At 44.4% G+C, this 18,657-nt stretch overlaps 1 protein-coding gene across 3 annotated transcripts in view; it reads right to left on the bottom strand.

Annotated features, from left to right (window-relative positions):
- LOC141129483 (CD276 antigen-like) overlaps positions 1 to 18,657 on the bottom strand; it is a 493,387-nt gene that overhangs the window by 68,719 nt on the left and 406,011 nt on the right. For all 3 annotated transcript variants that reach the window (XM_073617540.1, XM_073617539.1, XM_073617538.1), the window contains exon 6: positions 5,623 to 5,955. In XM_073617540.1, coding sequence (XP_073473641.1) covers positions 5,623 to 5,955 — 333 coding nt within the window. The remainder of the gene's footprint in view (positions 1 to 5,622; positions 5,956 to 18,657) is intronic.

The raw sequence follows: 18,657 nt of genomic DNA, 5'->3' as shown, positions 1-18,657 counted from the left end.
TAATTCTGTTAGCAAACTAACGCTACCGTGTGATCCAATCCCACTGTTGCTGGGAATAGTGGATAATTTACCGGTCCCACAATCCAAGAAGATGTTTGTGTTTTACACAGTCTTCTATGCCAGAAAGGCTATCTTGCTCAAGTGAAAGGGGGTTGAGCCACCGACGATACAGCAATGGAAAAAGCTTATCAACAACGCCCTTCCGCTGTACAAACTAACCTACCTAGGCCGCAACTGACAGAAAAAATTTACCAAAATATGGGGCTCTTGGGTTCGTGAAGAACAGCTGACCCTTGACTGAGACCAGGGCTCTGAGGATACCCGCCTTGATCCCCTGAGGGGTTTTGGCTAGCCCAGTCTGGGACGGTAATGTCATGCCTTTATGAGGGGAATTCATTCATATATAATTAAGTTATGTGATTGCTGACTCAGGGAAACCAATTTATGTCTATCTATGAGCAGATTTGATCTAAACATGTATAGACCTCCAACCCTTTTCGGAAGTTATGTAGGAGAATTTACGGATTGGTCTTCAGATCCTTCTCTCCCTCCCTCCCTCTTCCCACTTATCTGCTCCTCTTCTGGTTATAAAATACTTGATTGCTAGAAGGCTAATGATTTTTACTTGCTTTTGTTGTGTATGAACTCACTGCGTATTGCATGTACACTATTTTAGTTTCTTTTTTGTTTATTCCTCCTTTTCTATTATTTCTGTTCTGTTACTGTTGCTTTACAAAATAAAAAATTTTATGTTAAAAAAAAAAAGTTAGACGAACTTTAGATTTCGTTTTTGTAGAAAAACTTATTATGTATCCCATCCATCTTGGCTTTGTTAATTATGGCAGCTGTATTCCAATTAACAACCTCATCTTAATCTTTTTTTTTTCACTCAATAAGGGTCTATTGTATAAATGTAAAATTACAAAATTGTTATCCTAATCTAAACTAATCCCATCTTACAAATTTCCCCAATAACCTGGATTTCATTTCCAACCAAAGGTTGTCTAAACCAGTTACAATATATCTATATCATTAATAAAACGGTTAAACTCATATTATAAATTAATACTCAAGTGATAATCTCAATATCACACCCTAATACTAATATATATCCACAGATATATTTCCTTAAAGGAGGACATTTTAGTTTCCACTATCAAAGGATATTCAATTTGTGTAAATCACGGTTAAAAGTAACCTTCATTTTACCATGTTTGGAAAACAGATTCAAAATAATTGTGATCACATTGTTTATCATTAGATTAATTAACCTGGCACATTTTGTTATAAATGTTTTGTCTAAAAAAACAGAAATTGGCATAGTGTCCTTCCAGCTTATCACTGATCTCTCATCCCAGCTACATTCTTTCATGAGAGCGCAAAGGAGGGGGTCAAAGGAGATTGTAATGGAAATTTGTAAGTTCTGTATATAATTCTATTTTGTATGTATTGCACACTGCCCTCACTGTGCACATGGCATGTTTTCATTACGTTTGCATTCTTTCGAGTCCTGATTAGAATTAGTCTGCCTATGTTACGCCCCTTGTTACCATAAACGTACAATTGTAATATTAATGTGATACCTACGTAATCATGTGTATAAAAACCTTCAATTGTGTCATAATAAAGCAGAACAGTTATTTGGAAAGATGCGGAGTGTATCTTTTGTGTCTGTTCCCTACTGCAGTAGTTATTATTAATTTGGAACCACTAATCAATATGAGGATAGGAGTTGCCTATCTATAAATTTCCATGTCAGATGCCGAGCCTTGCCAAGGCGGGGATTTACAGGTGACCCTGAGAATCCGAAAAAAAGGAGCTTGAGACGATCCGGGAATTTCTGATAAATCAGCCAGCTGAGGTAAGCCTTTTGCTTTTATAGAAATAGGAGTGCAGCGCCGGATAATATGTGCTTAAAGTGCGAATAAAAAGCAATTTACAATAAACAAAACATATGTGATCATAAATCAAAATACAAAAAGACCATCCTGTGAAAAACAGTCCATATGTGATACCATTTAAAATGTGCATAAAAAAAAATCAGAAAATTATTAATAACAAAAAAATACATATAAAATGTGAAAAAAGGGGTCCATATATAAAAAATGCCCAAATAAAAAAATATTCTCCGTGAAGGACCCAAGGACTGTGTTCTCCACCACTTGTGCTTCCTGTCACCTTAAAGTACAATGGGGGCTTACCAGAAAGCCTGCAACCGCCCTTCTCAGGGGGGTCAAAACAGGCTTAGTAGAACCGATGGAAAATGCTGCTGGAAACCTCACGGACTTCCCTCATGGATGACCAGCTGGTGTAGATGAAAAGTGCCTGCCATAGCACACTCACAGAAGACAGGTGCCGCACATCAATAAATGACCAAGGAAATAGAGACTGCACATTGATGAGTGACCACTTCCACAACGTTCAATGGGTTTAACCAAGAAAGGGAAATAAAAAACTCCAATAGTGCAGAAGTTCCTTAAAAAGTTTATTGGACACAGTCCCAATGATATAAAAAGATTCCTTGCAAGGATAGATAAAAAAGCTCTGCTAGTATCTTTGTGATCAAAACGCGCATGCGCCGTGCGTGTGTGCGCAACAAACCCTATGACTGTTTCATCACAACTGACGTCATCAGGGGTACGCCACAACGCACGCTCCTTAAATATCCATACGGCAGAGCAGAGAAGCGCAACCATAGGTTCCATGAACCGATACTCAGAGCTTATTGGACAATAAAAAAGGGGGTGTGATCCTGCCAGACTCAGACCAGCCTAATTAGTAAGGAAAAAACAGCTCTCCACTGACACCCGCAGGGCATCAACGACACTGCTCTAAGACCATAATTAAAATACATATAAGAACAGTGCCATCTTGTGGTCTATTATATTATTGCTGAAAAAAGGAAAAAGAAAAAATTGGATGACATAAGTCCAGAGAATAAAAAATATATTAAATATTCTGTCTCTGAGTCAATTTTGGGTTTTGGCCTATGATATAAAAACCCCATCTAGAGAACTAATATGTAATGAAAGGATACACTCCTCCACTCTGCCTAAACAACTGTAGCACAATTACATATTTTTAATAATAGAGGAAAAATGAATATAAAGAGTGAAACCCAATGCTATATGGAGTTCATTACATCACTGGATTTCAAGCTGGACTATAGTTAGTAAATACAGAGGGGACAAAAAAAAGGGGATATGTATGTGTATACAAAGAGGAGGGAATCCAACCATAAAGATGTTATTAGAGAGAATCCAACCATAAAGGTATTGCTGGAGGGGACATCAACAGTTGTTAATAAAACAGTTGATGTCCCACTCCACATTCAAACCATTGGGAACATGAGTACCCGAGGATTATCCGATAACAAGGACACTAAGCATGTCTTGAATTTGTTGAGTGAAATCAAGTGGCGTGGGAGCAATGGTAGGAGAACTATTCCTAGATCAAAAACTAATTTGATTTTTTAAGCTTGGTACTCATGTTCCCAATGGTTTGAACGTGGATGCCGTATGGATATTTAAGGCACGTGCGTTGTGGCGTACCCCCTTGTGTCGAAACGGTCATAGGGTTTGTTGCGCACGCAAGGCACATGCGCGTTTTGATCACAAAGATACTAGCAGAGCTTTTTTATCTATCCTTGCAAGGAATGTTTTTATATCATTGGGACTTTGTCCAATAAACTTTTTAAGGAACTTCTGCACTATTGGAGTTTTTTATTTCCCTTTCTTGGTTAAACCCATTGAACGTTGTGGAAGTGGTCACTCATCGGTGTGCAGTCTCTGTTTCCTTGGTCATTTATTGATGTGCGGCACCTGTCTTTTGTGAGTGTGCTATGGCAGGCACTTTTTATCTACACCAGCTGGTCATCCATGAGGGAAGTCCGTGAGGTTTCCAGCAGCATTTTCCATCGGTTCTACTAAGCCTGTTTTGACCCCCCTGAGAAGGGCGGTCGCAGGCTTTCTGGTAAGCCCCCATTGTACTTTAAGGTGATGGGAAGCACAAGTGGTGGAGAACACAGTCCTTGGGTCCTTCACGGAGAATATTTTTTTTATTTGGGCACTTTTATATATGGACCCCTTTTTTTTTACATTTATATGTATTTTTTTGTTATTAATAATTTTCAGATTTTTTATGCACATTTTAAATGGTATCACATATGGACTGTTTTTCACCGGATGGTCTTTTTGTATTTTGATTATACAATTTTGATTGTATTGTGATCAGTATTATGATCACATATGTTTTGTTTATTGTAAATTGCTTTTTATTTGCACTTTTTTAAGCACATATTATCCGGCGCTGCACTCCTATTTCTATATATATTTCTCTGTGCCCTATATCGGGGTTATAGTGCTTAGCTGCAGGATATCCTTCACGTTTTTTTCATATAAATTTTTTTCATACAATTTTTTAACACGCACCTAGCGCAATTCTTTTTCTTTTTGAAGCCTTTTGCTTATATTTGAGTTATCAGACTTCCTTGATCGGTAAGGCATTTTTGGGACAAAGGGTAACTGTCCATTGGAGTGTTATAGATAAGAAAGGGAAGAATAGTGCTGTTCACAGGTACATGTAGTACACATCTGCTAGATAAAGTAGTTTAGAGGCAAGAGGGTATAGGCACAAGTAGAGAAGAGAGAAGACTGGCCAGTCATTATTGGCAATTAAGTAAGGGAATGAAGGGTAAGAGACCCTCAAAAATGCCCAGCGCAAGAGGAGCGCTATATATGAACCAAAGGTGCGGTTCTGCCTATACTGAGCCCCTAGATAAATGGTTAAAGTGGACAGGGATCCACAATGAGAAACTAGGTTACCCCCAAAGTCCACAGGGACTAAGAATCATGCAGAGTAAACAGCTAGAGAAACAGCCATCTATGTTAACAGGATGAATCAAGGGTGACAATTAATACTAGAAAGAAAGGGACATTTGGATGTTAAGTTGTGGGATGAATTTGGGGTCAGGCACTACAACTAGTAAAGTAAAAACAGAATACTTTATATGTTGTCAGAGAGGGAAGATAGGATGAGCACTATGGCTGCCCGTCTGATCATAGAATCATAGAAGCTAGAGTATGTGAAGTATGGGATTACAATACTTGGGATGCAAAGGATATCAGAACAAAATAAGGAAAGCAGAATTTTAAGCAGGGAAATATTAAAGATAGTTAAAAGAAAGTGAGAGAATGATATGCATGTGTTGTGTACAAATGGGAATAATGTAAGCGATTTTAGGGAGATGCTCATGTATGTGTGTGAATGCTGGAACCTTTAGTTCTATCTCTTGTGTGTGTCATGTATGCAGATGTTATATTCCATAGTGCACTCCTGTGTGTTATGTACCTCAGTACCTCCAAGATCCCTACTTCCTTTGTGATAACTGGTCAGCTGTAGCATGCAAGGGTGCATTTGAGCAGTTCCCCGTAACCTGGGAGCTGTTCTGCCCATCACATCAGGGTGCTCTGGTGAATACTGCGACTTAAACATAACCACTATCATATGTGCAGGCTGCATGGTGGGCCCACAATCCGCAGCCATATGACAGTATAGAGTTGATGAAATGGGAAGCTAGAAAAGCTCTGTATTTTAGACCAAAAGACTAGATGGAGCACTTACTGCCTATGGTTAGGTGCACCTTCTTGTCCCCATGACCTTTTCCATTGGTTGCTCTGCAGTAATAAGTTCCTTTGTCATTGAAGGTGACCTCTCGCAGTGTCAGGTCCACTCTTCTGTGGGAGAAATCTTCAGACAATTCTGTGTGTCCCGTGTAGTTTACATCTTGTTCTGTGAGATTATCCCGGCCTTCTGTAAACTTGTGTGCAATCAGTCTTCTTCCATCCTGATAATTCTTCTCCCAGACCACGGTCAGACCTTCCTGCCCACGTATAAAGGGAAACGAGCACCGGAGGGTGACAGTGGCATGGAGAGAAGCAACCACGTCAGTCCCATCTGTGGAGGAGAACAGAAATATTTGCTAAAAATGAATCCTTCGTACAATCAGCCTCATTCTGGATATCTCTCACAAGATCTCCATTTGTTACATTGTGTAATGACTAGTATTTTTTCTGTTATAACGCTAAGAAATGTGTACATACAGTACATATATGATCATTTTCATTTTTTTTTTTTTTTTTTTAATTTTTTATTTATATTAGAAAACCGGTTCACCGGGACATACAGTAGAAACATAACTGTAATCAACAGCAATACATACATCGGTATAGGAACAATATGTGTCGTATATTGACAAAAATTGAAAAACATGACTTTTCTGTTTCTGTCGTTTTTAGAGGCAATGAGGATTTTACAGTGTCGATGATCCATAGATTTTTACAGCAGCATAGTTTCTGATCACAATTCCAGCTGTTAGCATCGACTACTGAAACCATCTGTCTCATGTTTTCTGCTAGTCATCTATCTGTCAGTGTGTCATGTATGTGGTTTTAGCATTTTAGTGTATCTTAGTCCCTGGGTTAGCGGCTCTCCAGAAGGAAATAGTTTGTGAGGGAAAGAACAGGTTTAGTAAGATAGAGTGGGAGAAGACAGAATTAGAGAGGGAGGGGGGGGTAGGGTATGAGGTAGGTGGGGGTTGTACCAATGGGGGGGGGGGGGGTTGGGAATCTAAGTGGTAGTTCATGAGTCCTTGTATTCGCCTAAGTCTCTAAAGTCTTGTTCCTATCTACAGAGTGCAGTATAACCTCATCTGCCTCGAAGTGCCTGACCTTCCTCAGAGTACTTGAACATATTCCATAATTGCCAGGTTTTGGTGTACGTTTCCTGTCTGTTTTGGCTCGTGAGGATTAGGTCCTCCATTTGGTTTATTTCCTCAACCTTTTGGAGCCACAGGGCTATGGTTGGTGAATGAGTGGATTTCCATAAGGTTGGGATGCATGATTTTGCCGCGTCTAGCAGGTGTCGTATCACTGACTTCTTGTAAGCCCGTGCGGGGGTGTCAGTAGCGTGTAAGAGGAAGTATGCTGGGTCATCTGGCACAACGCGGTCTGTGAATTTTTGTGTTATTTGGCGGACTTCTCTCCAGAAGCTCTGGATTCCAGGGCAGGACCAGAAGATATGGAGGAGTGTGCCTTTTCCTTTTTGGCATCTCCAACAGATGTCAGATGACGAGGGGTATATTGTGTTAAGAAATGCCGGGGTTCTGTACCAATGGCTAAGGATTTTATAGTTCGTTTCTTGGATCTTGGTACATAAGGAGGATTTGTGGGTGAACTGTAGGATGTGTTGTTTTTTGCTGGTGGAGAACTGACATTTTAGTTCTTTTTCCCATTCGATAAGGCCCCGAAATTTATAATCCTCTATTGGAGTGATTAACATGCTGTAGGTTAGGGAGAGTGAGTGTGGTAAGGGCCCCGTTCCCGAACATAGATCCTCCATAGGTGCAAGGGGTTGATCGATATCAGTAGGTGGTGGCATGCTGCTGAGAAAATGATGGAGCTGAAAAGCCCTCAAAAAGTCTAGCCGAAACTGTCCCTCTGGGTCAGTCAACTCTGTGATAGTCTTCCACCTGCCGCTAATGCTGAAATGCGAGGCTTGGTATAATCCCCTCTCCCTGAGTTCCTGAAACCCCCTATCGCTCACTCCTGGTTCAAACAAGGGGTTTCCTATTATGGGTTTAAGTGGTGAATTGCGAAAGAACAGGGGGGACGAGTCAATCAGATGAGCGCAGACTCGTGTCGGGTTACCTATTAACGGGTGGCGTTTGAGGTCTGTTGGGAGTGCAGTGTAACACCAAGGGATCCTGTGTATAGGGGTTGTACTTTGTGCTTGTTCGAGTTGTGTCCATAGTTTGGTGGGTGTATGTCGGCACCAGTCAATAAGCCTTCCTAAGTGTGTTGCTCTATAGTAGGTCTGGAGTTCAGGCATTGCCAGTCCTCCGTATCGTTTGGGTAACGAAAGAATTTTCCTGTGTATGCGTGATTTTTTCCCTGCCCAAAGGAATTTGGTAAATATTGAACGTATTTGGGTGTAGTAGCTTGCGGGTATGTGTATTGGGATAGTCTGCAGCAAATATAGGAATTTGGGTAAAATTGACATCTTAAGGATGCTGCAACGTCCGAACCAGGAATGGAGTCCGCCATTCCATTTATCTAGCAATTGCTGTACTTTTTTAAGCAGAGGTGGGAAGTTATGTTTGAACAATTGGGAGAAGGATGGGGGTATGTATGTACCCAGGTATTTCAAAGCTGTAGTGGTCCATTTCAGATGGAAACTATTTTGTAGTTGTGTGAGTTGTGATTGTGGAATTCCCAATCCCATCGCTTCGGACTTACTAAAGTTAATTTTCAAATTGGCTAGTTGGCCATATATGCTGAATTCTTTCATAAGGTTGGGGAGGGAGATGGTTGGGTTCGTGAGGGAGAACATCATGTCATCTGCGTATGCAGAGACTTTAAATTGTTTTTTATTTACTTCTACACCTGTGATGTCTGGGTTCAGTCTAATGTGGCATAGGAAAGGTTCCAGGGATAATGCAAAGAGCAGTGGTGAGAGGGGGCAACCCTGACGGGTTCCGTTAGTAATTGGGAAAGCTTCCGAGATTACTCCGTTCGCCCTTACTCTGGCCGTAGGGTCTGAATAGATTGCGGAGATCCAGTGCATCATTTTCTCACCTAGTCCTATGTGCTTTAGTGTCGCAAACATGAACCTCCAGCTGACCCGGTCGAACGCTTTTTCGGCGTCAGTTCCTAGTAGGATACATGGTGATTTGGTACTGTTGGCTATATGAAGTAGGTTAAGGACTTTAATCGTGTTGTCCCTAGCCTCCCTAGTTGGGACAAAACCTACTTGGTCTAGGTGGATTAGTGAGGTGAGGTGTTGCTGCAATCTAGTGGAGATGATTTTTGTAAAGAGTTTTAGGTCTGTATTTAAAAGAGAAATCGGGCGATAGGAGCCGCATTGGCTTGGGTCTTTGCCTTCTTTGTGCCTGTAAAGTGGATTTAAAAAATTTTCCTCCTGTGCCTAGGTTGTTATAAAGTCTGACCAGGTGTTGTCCAAGTGAGGGGAGAAGGATCTTATAATAGGGGATAGTGAGTCCGTCCGGACCTGGTGCTTTACCTGATTTAGAATTTTTTACAGCGGTTTGCAGTTCATTCAACGTGATTGGTTCTTCTAGTAAGGATTGAGCATCGTCAGGGAGGGTCGGCATAAGGGAGGATGAGATGTATTCTGTCATCTTGTCAGGGGGAGTTTGTGTCTCTTTTAGATTGTAAAGAGATGTATAAAAGGAACTGAACTCCTGCACAATGTGCTGAGGTATGGAGATTTTCTGACCTTTGGGGGACATAATGTGGGGTATGTATGAGGTCAGTTTCTGTTCTCGTAACGATTGGGCTAGTAGTCTTCCGCATTTGTTCCTGGATTCGTAGTGTTTCCTTTTGCATACTTGTATTGCTGCTTTGGCTTTATATCGTAAGAGGTCGGTGATCTGTGTACGAACCGTGTCTAGTTCTACTTCTAATTGTTTGGTGGGTCCTTGTTTATGACTTATCTCTAATGTTTCTAGTTTTTTAAGCAAAGTGTTCAATTGTGCAATCCTTTGCTTTTTGAGTCGTGAACCATGTTTGATGAGTATCCCCCTAATGACAGTTTTATGTGCCTCCCATACTAATCCCGTGTCACTGTCAGAGGTGGTATTTGTGGAAAAGTAGTGTCCTATTTCTTTAGTCACCTCAGCTAAAACTTCTGGGTCTTTCAGAAGTCCCTCATTTAGTCGCCACAGTGGTTTCTGTGTCGACCTCAGGTCTGGGAGAGTGTACTGCAGTGTAATCGGAGCATGGTCCGACCATGTAATAGAACCTATAGAGGTCTCTTTAACCGCTTGTAAATCCCTGTGGGGGATCAGAAAGTAATCGATTCTGGAGTACGTCTGGTGTGGTTTAGAAAAAAAAGTGTAGTCCTTTTCCCCGGGATGGAATAGGCGCCAAGCGTCAATCAGTTGTGAATTGTGTAGCGTCATACCGATGCGTTTGCGTAGGTCTCGCGAGGTAGAGGATGTTCCAGTGGAAGTATCCTCCGAAGGAATAAGAGGGACATTAAAGTCTCCCCCTAGTATCAAATGGCCGTCTGAGAATTGCGATAGTAGGTCTAGGTGACGTTTGAGAAATCTGTCTTGCTGTGTATTGGGAACATATAGATTAGCTAAAGTCACTTTTGAGTCTCCTATCTTCCCCTTTATGAAGAGAAATCTGTCTTCCTTATCATACTTTACTTCCGTGAGTGACCATGGTATTTTGGATGAAATTAAAATGGAGACCCCCCTAGATTTAGCCTCTGTGTTCCTTGAGTGATATATTACCGGGAAAAATCTGTTTTGAAGTGTCGGTAAGGAGCCTTCCTTGAAGTGGGTTTCCTGCAAAAAAACAACATCAGCCCCTAGGCGTCTCATGTCATTAACTAGCATGCATCTTTTTTCAGGCGTATTTAGGCCCTTTACGTTAAGAGAGACTATGTTTATGGAGGCCATAATCGTGGGTGGTAGGTAAAATACTATACAAGGTCTAGGTGTACGGGAGGGGAGGTGAGGGGGTTAATGGGGAGGGGGGTAAGGTGTGAGTGGGTAGGGTATAGAGCGGGTGCAGTAGGAAAGATTGAATAAGTTCAGAAAAGAGAAGAGGAGAGAGTTTAAAGAGCTGTCACTAAAGAGTGCAGCTTAGTGCAAATACTAAATTAGCCACTTAGGCTAGTACGCTCCCCAGACACTGTACTGGGAATGGAGCGTTGTCCTATGTGGGACGGTGGAAAGACAGGGCCGGGAAGTGAGCTCCCGAACCTCTCCCTCCAACCCCGGCCATCAGTGGTTTTTATTTATGTGTGTAAAGTGCCATTAGCAATCACCTAAAAGATTAGTGAGTTGTGACGGTACTGGCATACTAACTGTTCAAATGTAACTATCAGAAGAGGCATGGTGTAGCATACAATGAAATAAGATAAAACAGGGCTCTCCTGTCTAGAGCCCAAGGAACACAATTGCAAACCAGAAAGCATAAAAAAAATTGGTAACTCAACAAGTGCAATAAAGCAGAACATGTATCCCTCCCCATCCAGCTGCATATAAGGTGGCCGAGCCAGGAAGGGTGAATTGAAACTGAACTGTATTGACATGTGTATAACTAATCCAGGCTCAACCCTGTTACATGCAGGGCAGGACATTGGGGTTGTGAATAAGCAGTCCCGCACAGGGACGTGCCAGATTGGTCTGATTATCTCATGGCCGTTAACTTATAACTGGTGAGTATATGTGAAATCCCCCCCTCCCCCCCCCCCCACAGACCAAAACGTTAGATCTTAGGTATCAATTTGTACTCTAGCGGCATGTGGGAAACCTGTAGCTGCCCATCAGAACCTGATCATCTTGTTGTGAAAGGTCTCTGTTGCACTAGTAGTCCATGTCATGCCGATCTCTGAGCGCAAGGTGCCGAAGAGAGATGATGATCGTCGTTGGAGTTACGTCTCTGGTCATTTCTATGTCTCCCAACCACCGGCGTCTGCTTGACCCGCCTGGTTCCCACCAGCCGAAGAGGTAGTGTCTTTGAATCTCCCGAGGGAGCTTGTGTAGGTGGATGGGAGAGGGTCCGGTGCAATAGATAGGAGAAGACATGTCCCTAGTGTTAGATCCGAAAGGTTCTGCTGTGAGTCATGTCCAGGGGTGAGGCGGACATCATTGGCCACTAGGCTATCATCTGGTGTGTTGTACACACTGAGGCAGGGAGGAGGGGGGAAGCCCGGGAAGAGGGGAATAGGACCGAAGTTTGTCCAACCTCCCCTCTTTCTCTAACAGATAGTGGAGGCCAGGTTACAGATCCCTGTGTGTAAGGACAAAGTACCTTGCAATCTGACCTGGATGAGTCAAGCTGGATTGGGGAGGGATGGCCACAGGCCTACTCACGCTGTTCTCCTCCAGAGGCCGTTCTGCGTCTCCTTCTGTCCCTCTGGCGGCAGGGAGGGAGAGGTCCGTGCAGTCTCAGGGGGCCCGATCGGCCTTGTGGACGTGGTAAGAACTGGAGCCAGTCAGGGACTTGTATCGGTTCTGTGTCCATGAACCGGAAGAGCGCCGGAAGGTCCTCCATTCTTTGCAAGGAGAAAGAGCCAGATTCGTTGCGAAACACTACAGACAGTGGATATCCCCATCTGTATGTCAGGCCTTTCTGTTTAGCAAGTTCCAGGAGAGGACGGAGGAGGGCTCTACGTCTCAGCGTGGCCCGCGAAAGATCGGGCAGTATTCTGGTCTGTTTGCCTCCTACCTCTACCAAATTCCCAGGCCCGGCGCAGGATGGCCTCCTTTTGTGTGTAGCGGTGTAGTCTGCATACTACATCTCGTGGTCTGCTCGGGTCTTCAGATCTGGGGCCGAGAGCTCTATGGACTCTGTCCAGCTCGATGGTGAGATCTGGGTCATCTAGTACTGTGCGGAATATTTCCCTGACCGTCTCCCCTAGGTTGTCCGCTGTTGTTTCCTCCGGGATTCCCCGGAGCCGCAGATTGTTCCTGCGACTCCGGTCCTCGATGTCCTCCAGGTGTAACTGTAGAGCCACAGCGGAGTCCCTCTGCGAGTCCCTCGCTTGTTCAAGCGCCGCCACTCTTTCCTCCAATGCGGACACCGAGGCTTCGCCTGTGTCCATGCGATCTGCCAGTGTAGCCACCTCTCCACGCACTTCCTGCATGTCTCGTCGGTGTGTCTCCTCCAGTTTAAGGATGAGCGCCTCAATGTCCGATCGAGTGGGGAGGGCCTGCAGCAGGGCCCGAATGTCCTGGTCCAGCCTAATGGGTTCCGGGGATTGTGGGGATGCCATCGTGTCCCTCACAGAGTCTCTGTAAGTAGCCGGGGATTTATTAATATCGTCCTGGCAGCGTTAGGAGGCTGGGTGTACGCTCTGTCTGGAGGCCTTCTGTGTCTCGTCGCGTGGTAGGCCTCGCGGCGCTGTTACTGTGGCTCCCGGAGATCTGCCCTGCACTTGCTGAAAATAGTGTCGGATCTCTCCTGGGCTCCTACCAACGGGTGTCCCCCGTGTAGTTGCTCTTGTCCTGTGCCGTTTGGTTGGTATCATGCCTTTGGCAAAGTGAAAATAGCCGGGGTTTTTGGGACAGGCCGGGAGCTCCGAGAAAAAGCTGCTTCACTCAGCCATGTCCAGGCCACGCCCCCCATTTTCAGTTTTGTATCTAACCGCAGTAGATGAACTGACCTGAAAATTTATATAGATAGGCAACTCCTATCCTCATATTAATTAGTGGTTCCAAATTAATAATAACTACTGCAGTAGGGAACAGACGCAAAAGATACACTCCGCATCTTTCCAAATAACTGTTCTGCTTTCTTATGACACAATTAAAGGTTTTTATACACATGATTACGTAGGTATCACATTAATATTACAATTGTACGTTTATGGTAACAAGGGGCGTAACATAGGGAGACTAATTCTAATCAGGACTCAAAAGAATGCAAACGTAATGAAAACATTATTAGTGCCGTGTGCACAGTGAGGGCAATGTGCAATACATACAAAATAGAATAAAATTATATATAGAACTTACAAATTTCCTTTACAATCTCCTCTCTTTTGATCAATATTTTGATTACTAACCATACCTGCTATCATCTTTAACCTGGAACCTCCACACGTTTAGGTGAAGGTAGTGCTAGCCAAAGAGGCAAAACTTCATTGTGGAGAATATAATAGCTGAGCAGCTTTTTCATTACAAAATGACTTTTCATTGTGAAAAACAAATGATTGATAAGACATATTTACAGAGTATTGGATGTACACTCCTTGTGGCCAGAATGGTCTTCTACTTGAATTGTGGGCATGGCAACTTATCTGCATATGTAAACACAGACAATTCTCCATAACATGGAAGACGTACAAAAGACAAATATGACTTCAACATGGCTAAACTACTTTTCAAATCTACTTTTCAAATATATATCCCTTCCAAATAAAGTATTTGAATAAATAGTACCCTAGACTGTGATCGCAAGAGGGAAACAAATCACACACAGAGATTTCTTTAATTTATGCAGTGTTTGGTGTGTATTCAGGTGACTTTTCCTTCAAGTTTTGCACAACTGTACATGAAATAGATGCTCTATTGAGTGTCCAAACATTTCCTTATATATAAATGTCTCTTAACTAGGGGTGAGCCAAACACCCCCCGGTTCGGTTTGCAGTAGAACATGCGAACAGGCAAAAAATCTGTTCGAACACGCGAACACTGTTAAAGTCTATGGGACACGAACATGAATAATCAAAAGTGCTAATTTTAAAGGCTTATATGCAAGTTATTGTCATAAAAAAGGTTTGGGGACCCGGGTACTGCCCCAGGGGATATGTATCAATGCAAAAAAAAGTTTTAAAAACGGACATTTTTTCGGGAGCAGTGATTTTAATAATGCCTAAAGTGAAACAATAAAAGTGAAGGGAGGCGTGGTCTGGTGCCGGAACGTAATGGCCGCCTGATCCGTGTGCTCCGGGACCCAGGAGGTACAGCGATCAGCCGAGCAGAGCGTACAACAGCTACTGTCATTGGGAAACTGAATGGGATACCCCCCAGGTACGCTCCCGCTCACCCAAAGACTCGCCCAGGGATTCTGGCACTCAGATAAGCCGCAACATTCCGGAGTTATTCCGGACCCAGCCACGTGAGGCCGCGGCTTCTAACCGGACCTCCGGATCATCTGCTCGCTCCTCTAGCCTCAGTCCCTTGGGCAGGTATCAGTCACAGCCTTCGCACACCGCCACTCCAGCATTGCAGCTACTCAACCTGCAGGACCTTTGCTCAGTAGCTGACGACATCAAAGCCATGCTGGCTGCTGCTGAGCCAGATCTTAGACAGGACATACAATCCATACCAATGAGGATGGACAGCATGGAAGAAACATCAAACTGCAATGACTCTGACATCCAGCAACTCCAAGATACCTCACATACACATCATGTCCAGCTCAGGGAGATACACAGACAGATTGAAGACCTGGACAATCGTGGACGCCGCCACAACCTCAGGGTAAGAGGGGTTCCTGAATCGGTGGATCATAACCAGCTAACCCAGGCCACTATTGCGATTTTCAATGACCTTCTTGGCAGATCCACTGAAACCCCTATTGAGTTGGAGCCAGGGGTAGAGACAATGAACCTCCCAGAGATGTGGTGTGCTGCATAGTGAACATTAATCCAAAAGAGGAGATTCTCAGAAGGGCGAGAGACCGCCGCAACCTATTATATCAGGGCACGGAAATTAAAATATTTCAAGACCTCTCACCCATATCCCTTTAGAACAGAAGAGACCTGCGCCTTCTGCCTCCTCACAAGGACGCACAGCAAACCTACGAGTGCCAGAGGAACTGAATGCATTCTGCGAAACGCTGAACCTCCCTCGTGTTGAAATACCAGAATGGTACAGTACATTTAGAATCCCTCAACTACGAAAAACCATATCCATGGACGCCATCCCAGTCCGAGACGAATTCCACATCAGGCGGCGCAGATCCCTTTCGCCAGGCTCAATTACTACATTGGACCATGGACACAGCAGAGGTGGCAGCCTGACGGCCTCTCCAGCACACAAGAGACCCAGACACGGGGATTCTGAATGACTTGCCCCTCTCCCTTTTGGGAACTGATATAACCGCTCAGCCTGCTCCACGGCATTAAACCTTCTCTCCAGTTACATTCCAATTAAGTTCACATACCAAATCAACCGCGCAACCCTCAAGATTGGAGTGATCCTCACCTAAAGCAATACAATGATACCCGTTTCACACCTGGAAGAAATCAACACTGTGGACCCACTAACAAATCATACCTACTCCCTACACGGACGAAGAGCCAACCTTGCCTTACTAGAGTCTCCAGCCATCCAACTCCTGAGATACTGCCCAGTGATTACCAAACATCACCAAGATCCGCCGCATCAACAATATATACTAGTGGTAAGATACTCTTTGCAGTAGGGATGAGCTTCGAGTCGAACTCATGTTCGACTCGAACATCGGCTGTTCGCAAGTTCGCCGAACAGCGAACAATTTGGGGTGTTTGCGGCAAATTCGAATGCCGCGGAACACCCTTTAAAAATCTATGGGAGAAATCAAAAGTGCTAATTTTAAAGGCTTATATGCAAGTTATTGTCATAAAAAGTGTTTGGGGACCTGGGTCCTGCCCCAGGGGACATGGATCAATGCAAAAAAAGTTTTAAAAACGGCCGTTTTTTCAGGAGCAGTGATTTTAATAATGCTTAAAGTAAAACAATAAAAGTGTAATATTCCTTTAAATTTTGTAGCTGGGGGGTGTCTATAGTATGCCTGTAAAGGGGCGCATGTTTCCCATGTTTAGAACAGTCTGACAGCAAAATGACATTTCAAAGGAAAAAAAGTCATTTAAAACTACTCGCGGCTATTGCATTGCCGGTCCAACAATACACATAAAAGTTAATTGATAAAAACGGCATGGGAATTCCCCACAGGGGAACCCCGAACCAAAATTTAAAAAAAAAATGACGTGGGGGTCCCCCTAAATTCCATACCAGGCCCTTCAGGTCTGGTATGGATATTAAGGGGAACCCCGGCCAAAATTTTTTAAAAAATGACGTGGGGGTTCCCCTAAATTCCATACCAGACCCTCCAGGTCTGGTATGGATTTTAAAGGGAACCCCATGCCAAATTTTTTTTAAAAAATGGCGTGGGGTCCCCCCAAAAATCCATACCGGACCCTTATCCGAGCACGCAACCTGGCAGGCCGCAGGAAAAGAGGGGGGGGATGAGAGAGCGCCCCCCCTCCTGAACCGTACTAGGCCACATGCCCTCAACATTGGGAGGGTGCTTTGGGGTAGCCCCCCAAAACACCTTGTCCCCATGTTGATGAGGACAAGGGCCTCATCCCCACAACCCTGGCTGGTGGTTGTGGGGGTCTGCGGGCGGGGGGCTTATCGGAATCTGGAAGCCCCCTTTAACAAGGGGACCCCCAGATCCCGCCCCCCCTGTGTGAAATGGTAAGGGGGTACTTGTGCCCCTACCATTTCACTAAAAAACTGTCAAAAATGTTAAAAATGACAAGAGACAGTTTTTGACAATTCCTTTATTTAAATGCTTCTTCTATCTTCTTCTTCTTCTTCTGGCTCTTCTGGTTCTTCCTCCGGTGTTCTCGTCCAGCATCTCCTCCGCGGCGTCTTCTATCTTCTTCTCCTCGGGCCGCTCCGCACCCATGGCATGGGGGGGAGGCTCCTGCTCTTCTCTTCATCTTCTTCTTCTTCTCCGGGCTGCTCCGCATCCATGCTGGCATGGTGGGAGGCTCCCGCTGTGTGACGCGTCTCCTCTTCTGACGGTTCTTAAATAATGGGGGGTGGGGCCACCCGGTGACCCCGCCCCCCTCTGACGCACGGGACATGACTGGACTACCCTGTGGCATTCCCCGTGACGTCACAGGGAAGTCCCGTCAAGTCACCGTGCGCCAGAGGGGGCGGGGTCACCTGGTGGCCCCCCCTGTTATTTAAGAAGAGGAGACGCGTCACACAGCGGGAGCCTCCCACCATGCCAGCATGGATGCAGAGCCGCCCGGAGAAGAAGAGAAGAAGAAGAGCGGGAGCCTCCCCCATGCCATGGGTGCGGAGTGGCCCGAGGAGAAGAAGATAGAAGACGCCGTGGACGAGAACCCTGGAGGAAGAACCAGAAGAAGAAGATGAAGGAAGATAGAACAAAGAAGAAGCATTTAAATAAAGGAATTGTCGAAAACTGTCTCTTGTCATTTTTAACATTTTTTACAGTTTTTTAGTGAAATGGTAGGGGTACCCCCTTACCATTTCGCACAGGGGGGGGCGGGATCTGGGGGTCCCCTTGTTAAAGGGGGCTTCCAGATTCTGATAAGCCCCCCACCCGCAGACCCCCACAACCACCAGCCAGGGTTGTGGGGATGAGGCCCTTGTCCTCATCAACAAGGGGACAAGGTGTTTTGGGGGACTACCCCAAAGCACCCTCCCAATGTTGAGGGCATGTGGCCTGGTACGGTTCAGGATGGGTGGGGTGCTCTCTCATCCCCCTCTTTGCCTGCCAGGTTGCATGCTCAGATAAGGGTCTGGTATGGATTTTTGGGGGACCCCCACGCCATTTTTTTTCTAAATTTTGGCATGGGTTCCCCCTTAATATCCATACCAGACCTGAAGGGCCTGGTATAGAATTTGGGGGGACGCCTGCGCTATTTTTTTTAAATTTTGGATTGGGGTTCCCCTTAATATTCATACCAGACCCAAAGGGTCTGGTAATGGACTGTGGGGGAATCCCATCCCGTTTTTTTCAATGACTTTTATGTGTATTGCAGGGACCGACAATTCATTATAGCCGCAAGTACTTTTACATGACTTTTTTCCTTTAGAAATGTAATTTTGTTTTCAGACTGTTCTAAACACGGGAAACATGCGCTACTTTACAGGCATACTATAGACACCCCCCAGGTACGAAATTTAAAGGAATATTACACTTTTATTGTTTCACTTTAAGCATTATTAAAATCACTGCTCTTGAAAAAACGGACGTTTTTAAAACTTTATTTTGCATTGATACATGTCCCATGGGGCAGGACCCAGGTCCCCAAACACTTTTTATGACAATACCATGCATATAAGCCTTAAAAATTAGCACTGTTGATTTCTCC

The sequence above is a fragment of the Aquarana catesbeiana genome, linkage group LG02 (genome assembly GCF_042186555.1).
Source record: "Aquarana catesbeiana isolate 2022-GZ linkage group LG02, ASM4218655v1, whole genome shotgun sequence".
Lineage (NCBI taxonomy): Eukaryota > Metazoa > Chordata > Amphibia > Anura > Ranidae > Aquarana > Aquarana catesbeiana.
This window is presented reverse-complemented; position numbering and strand designations above follow the sequence as displayed.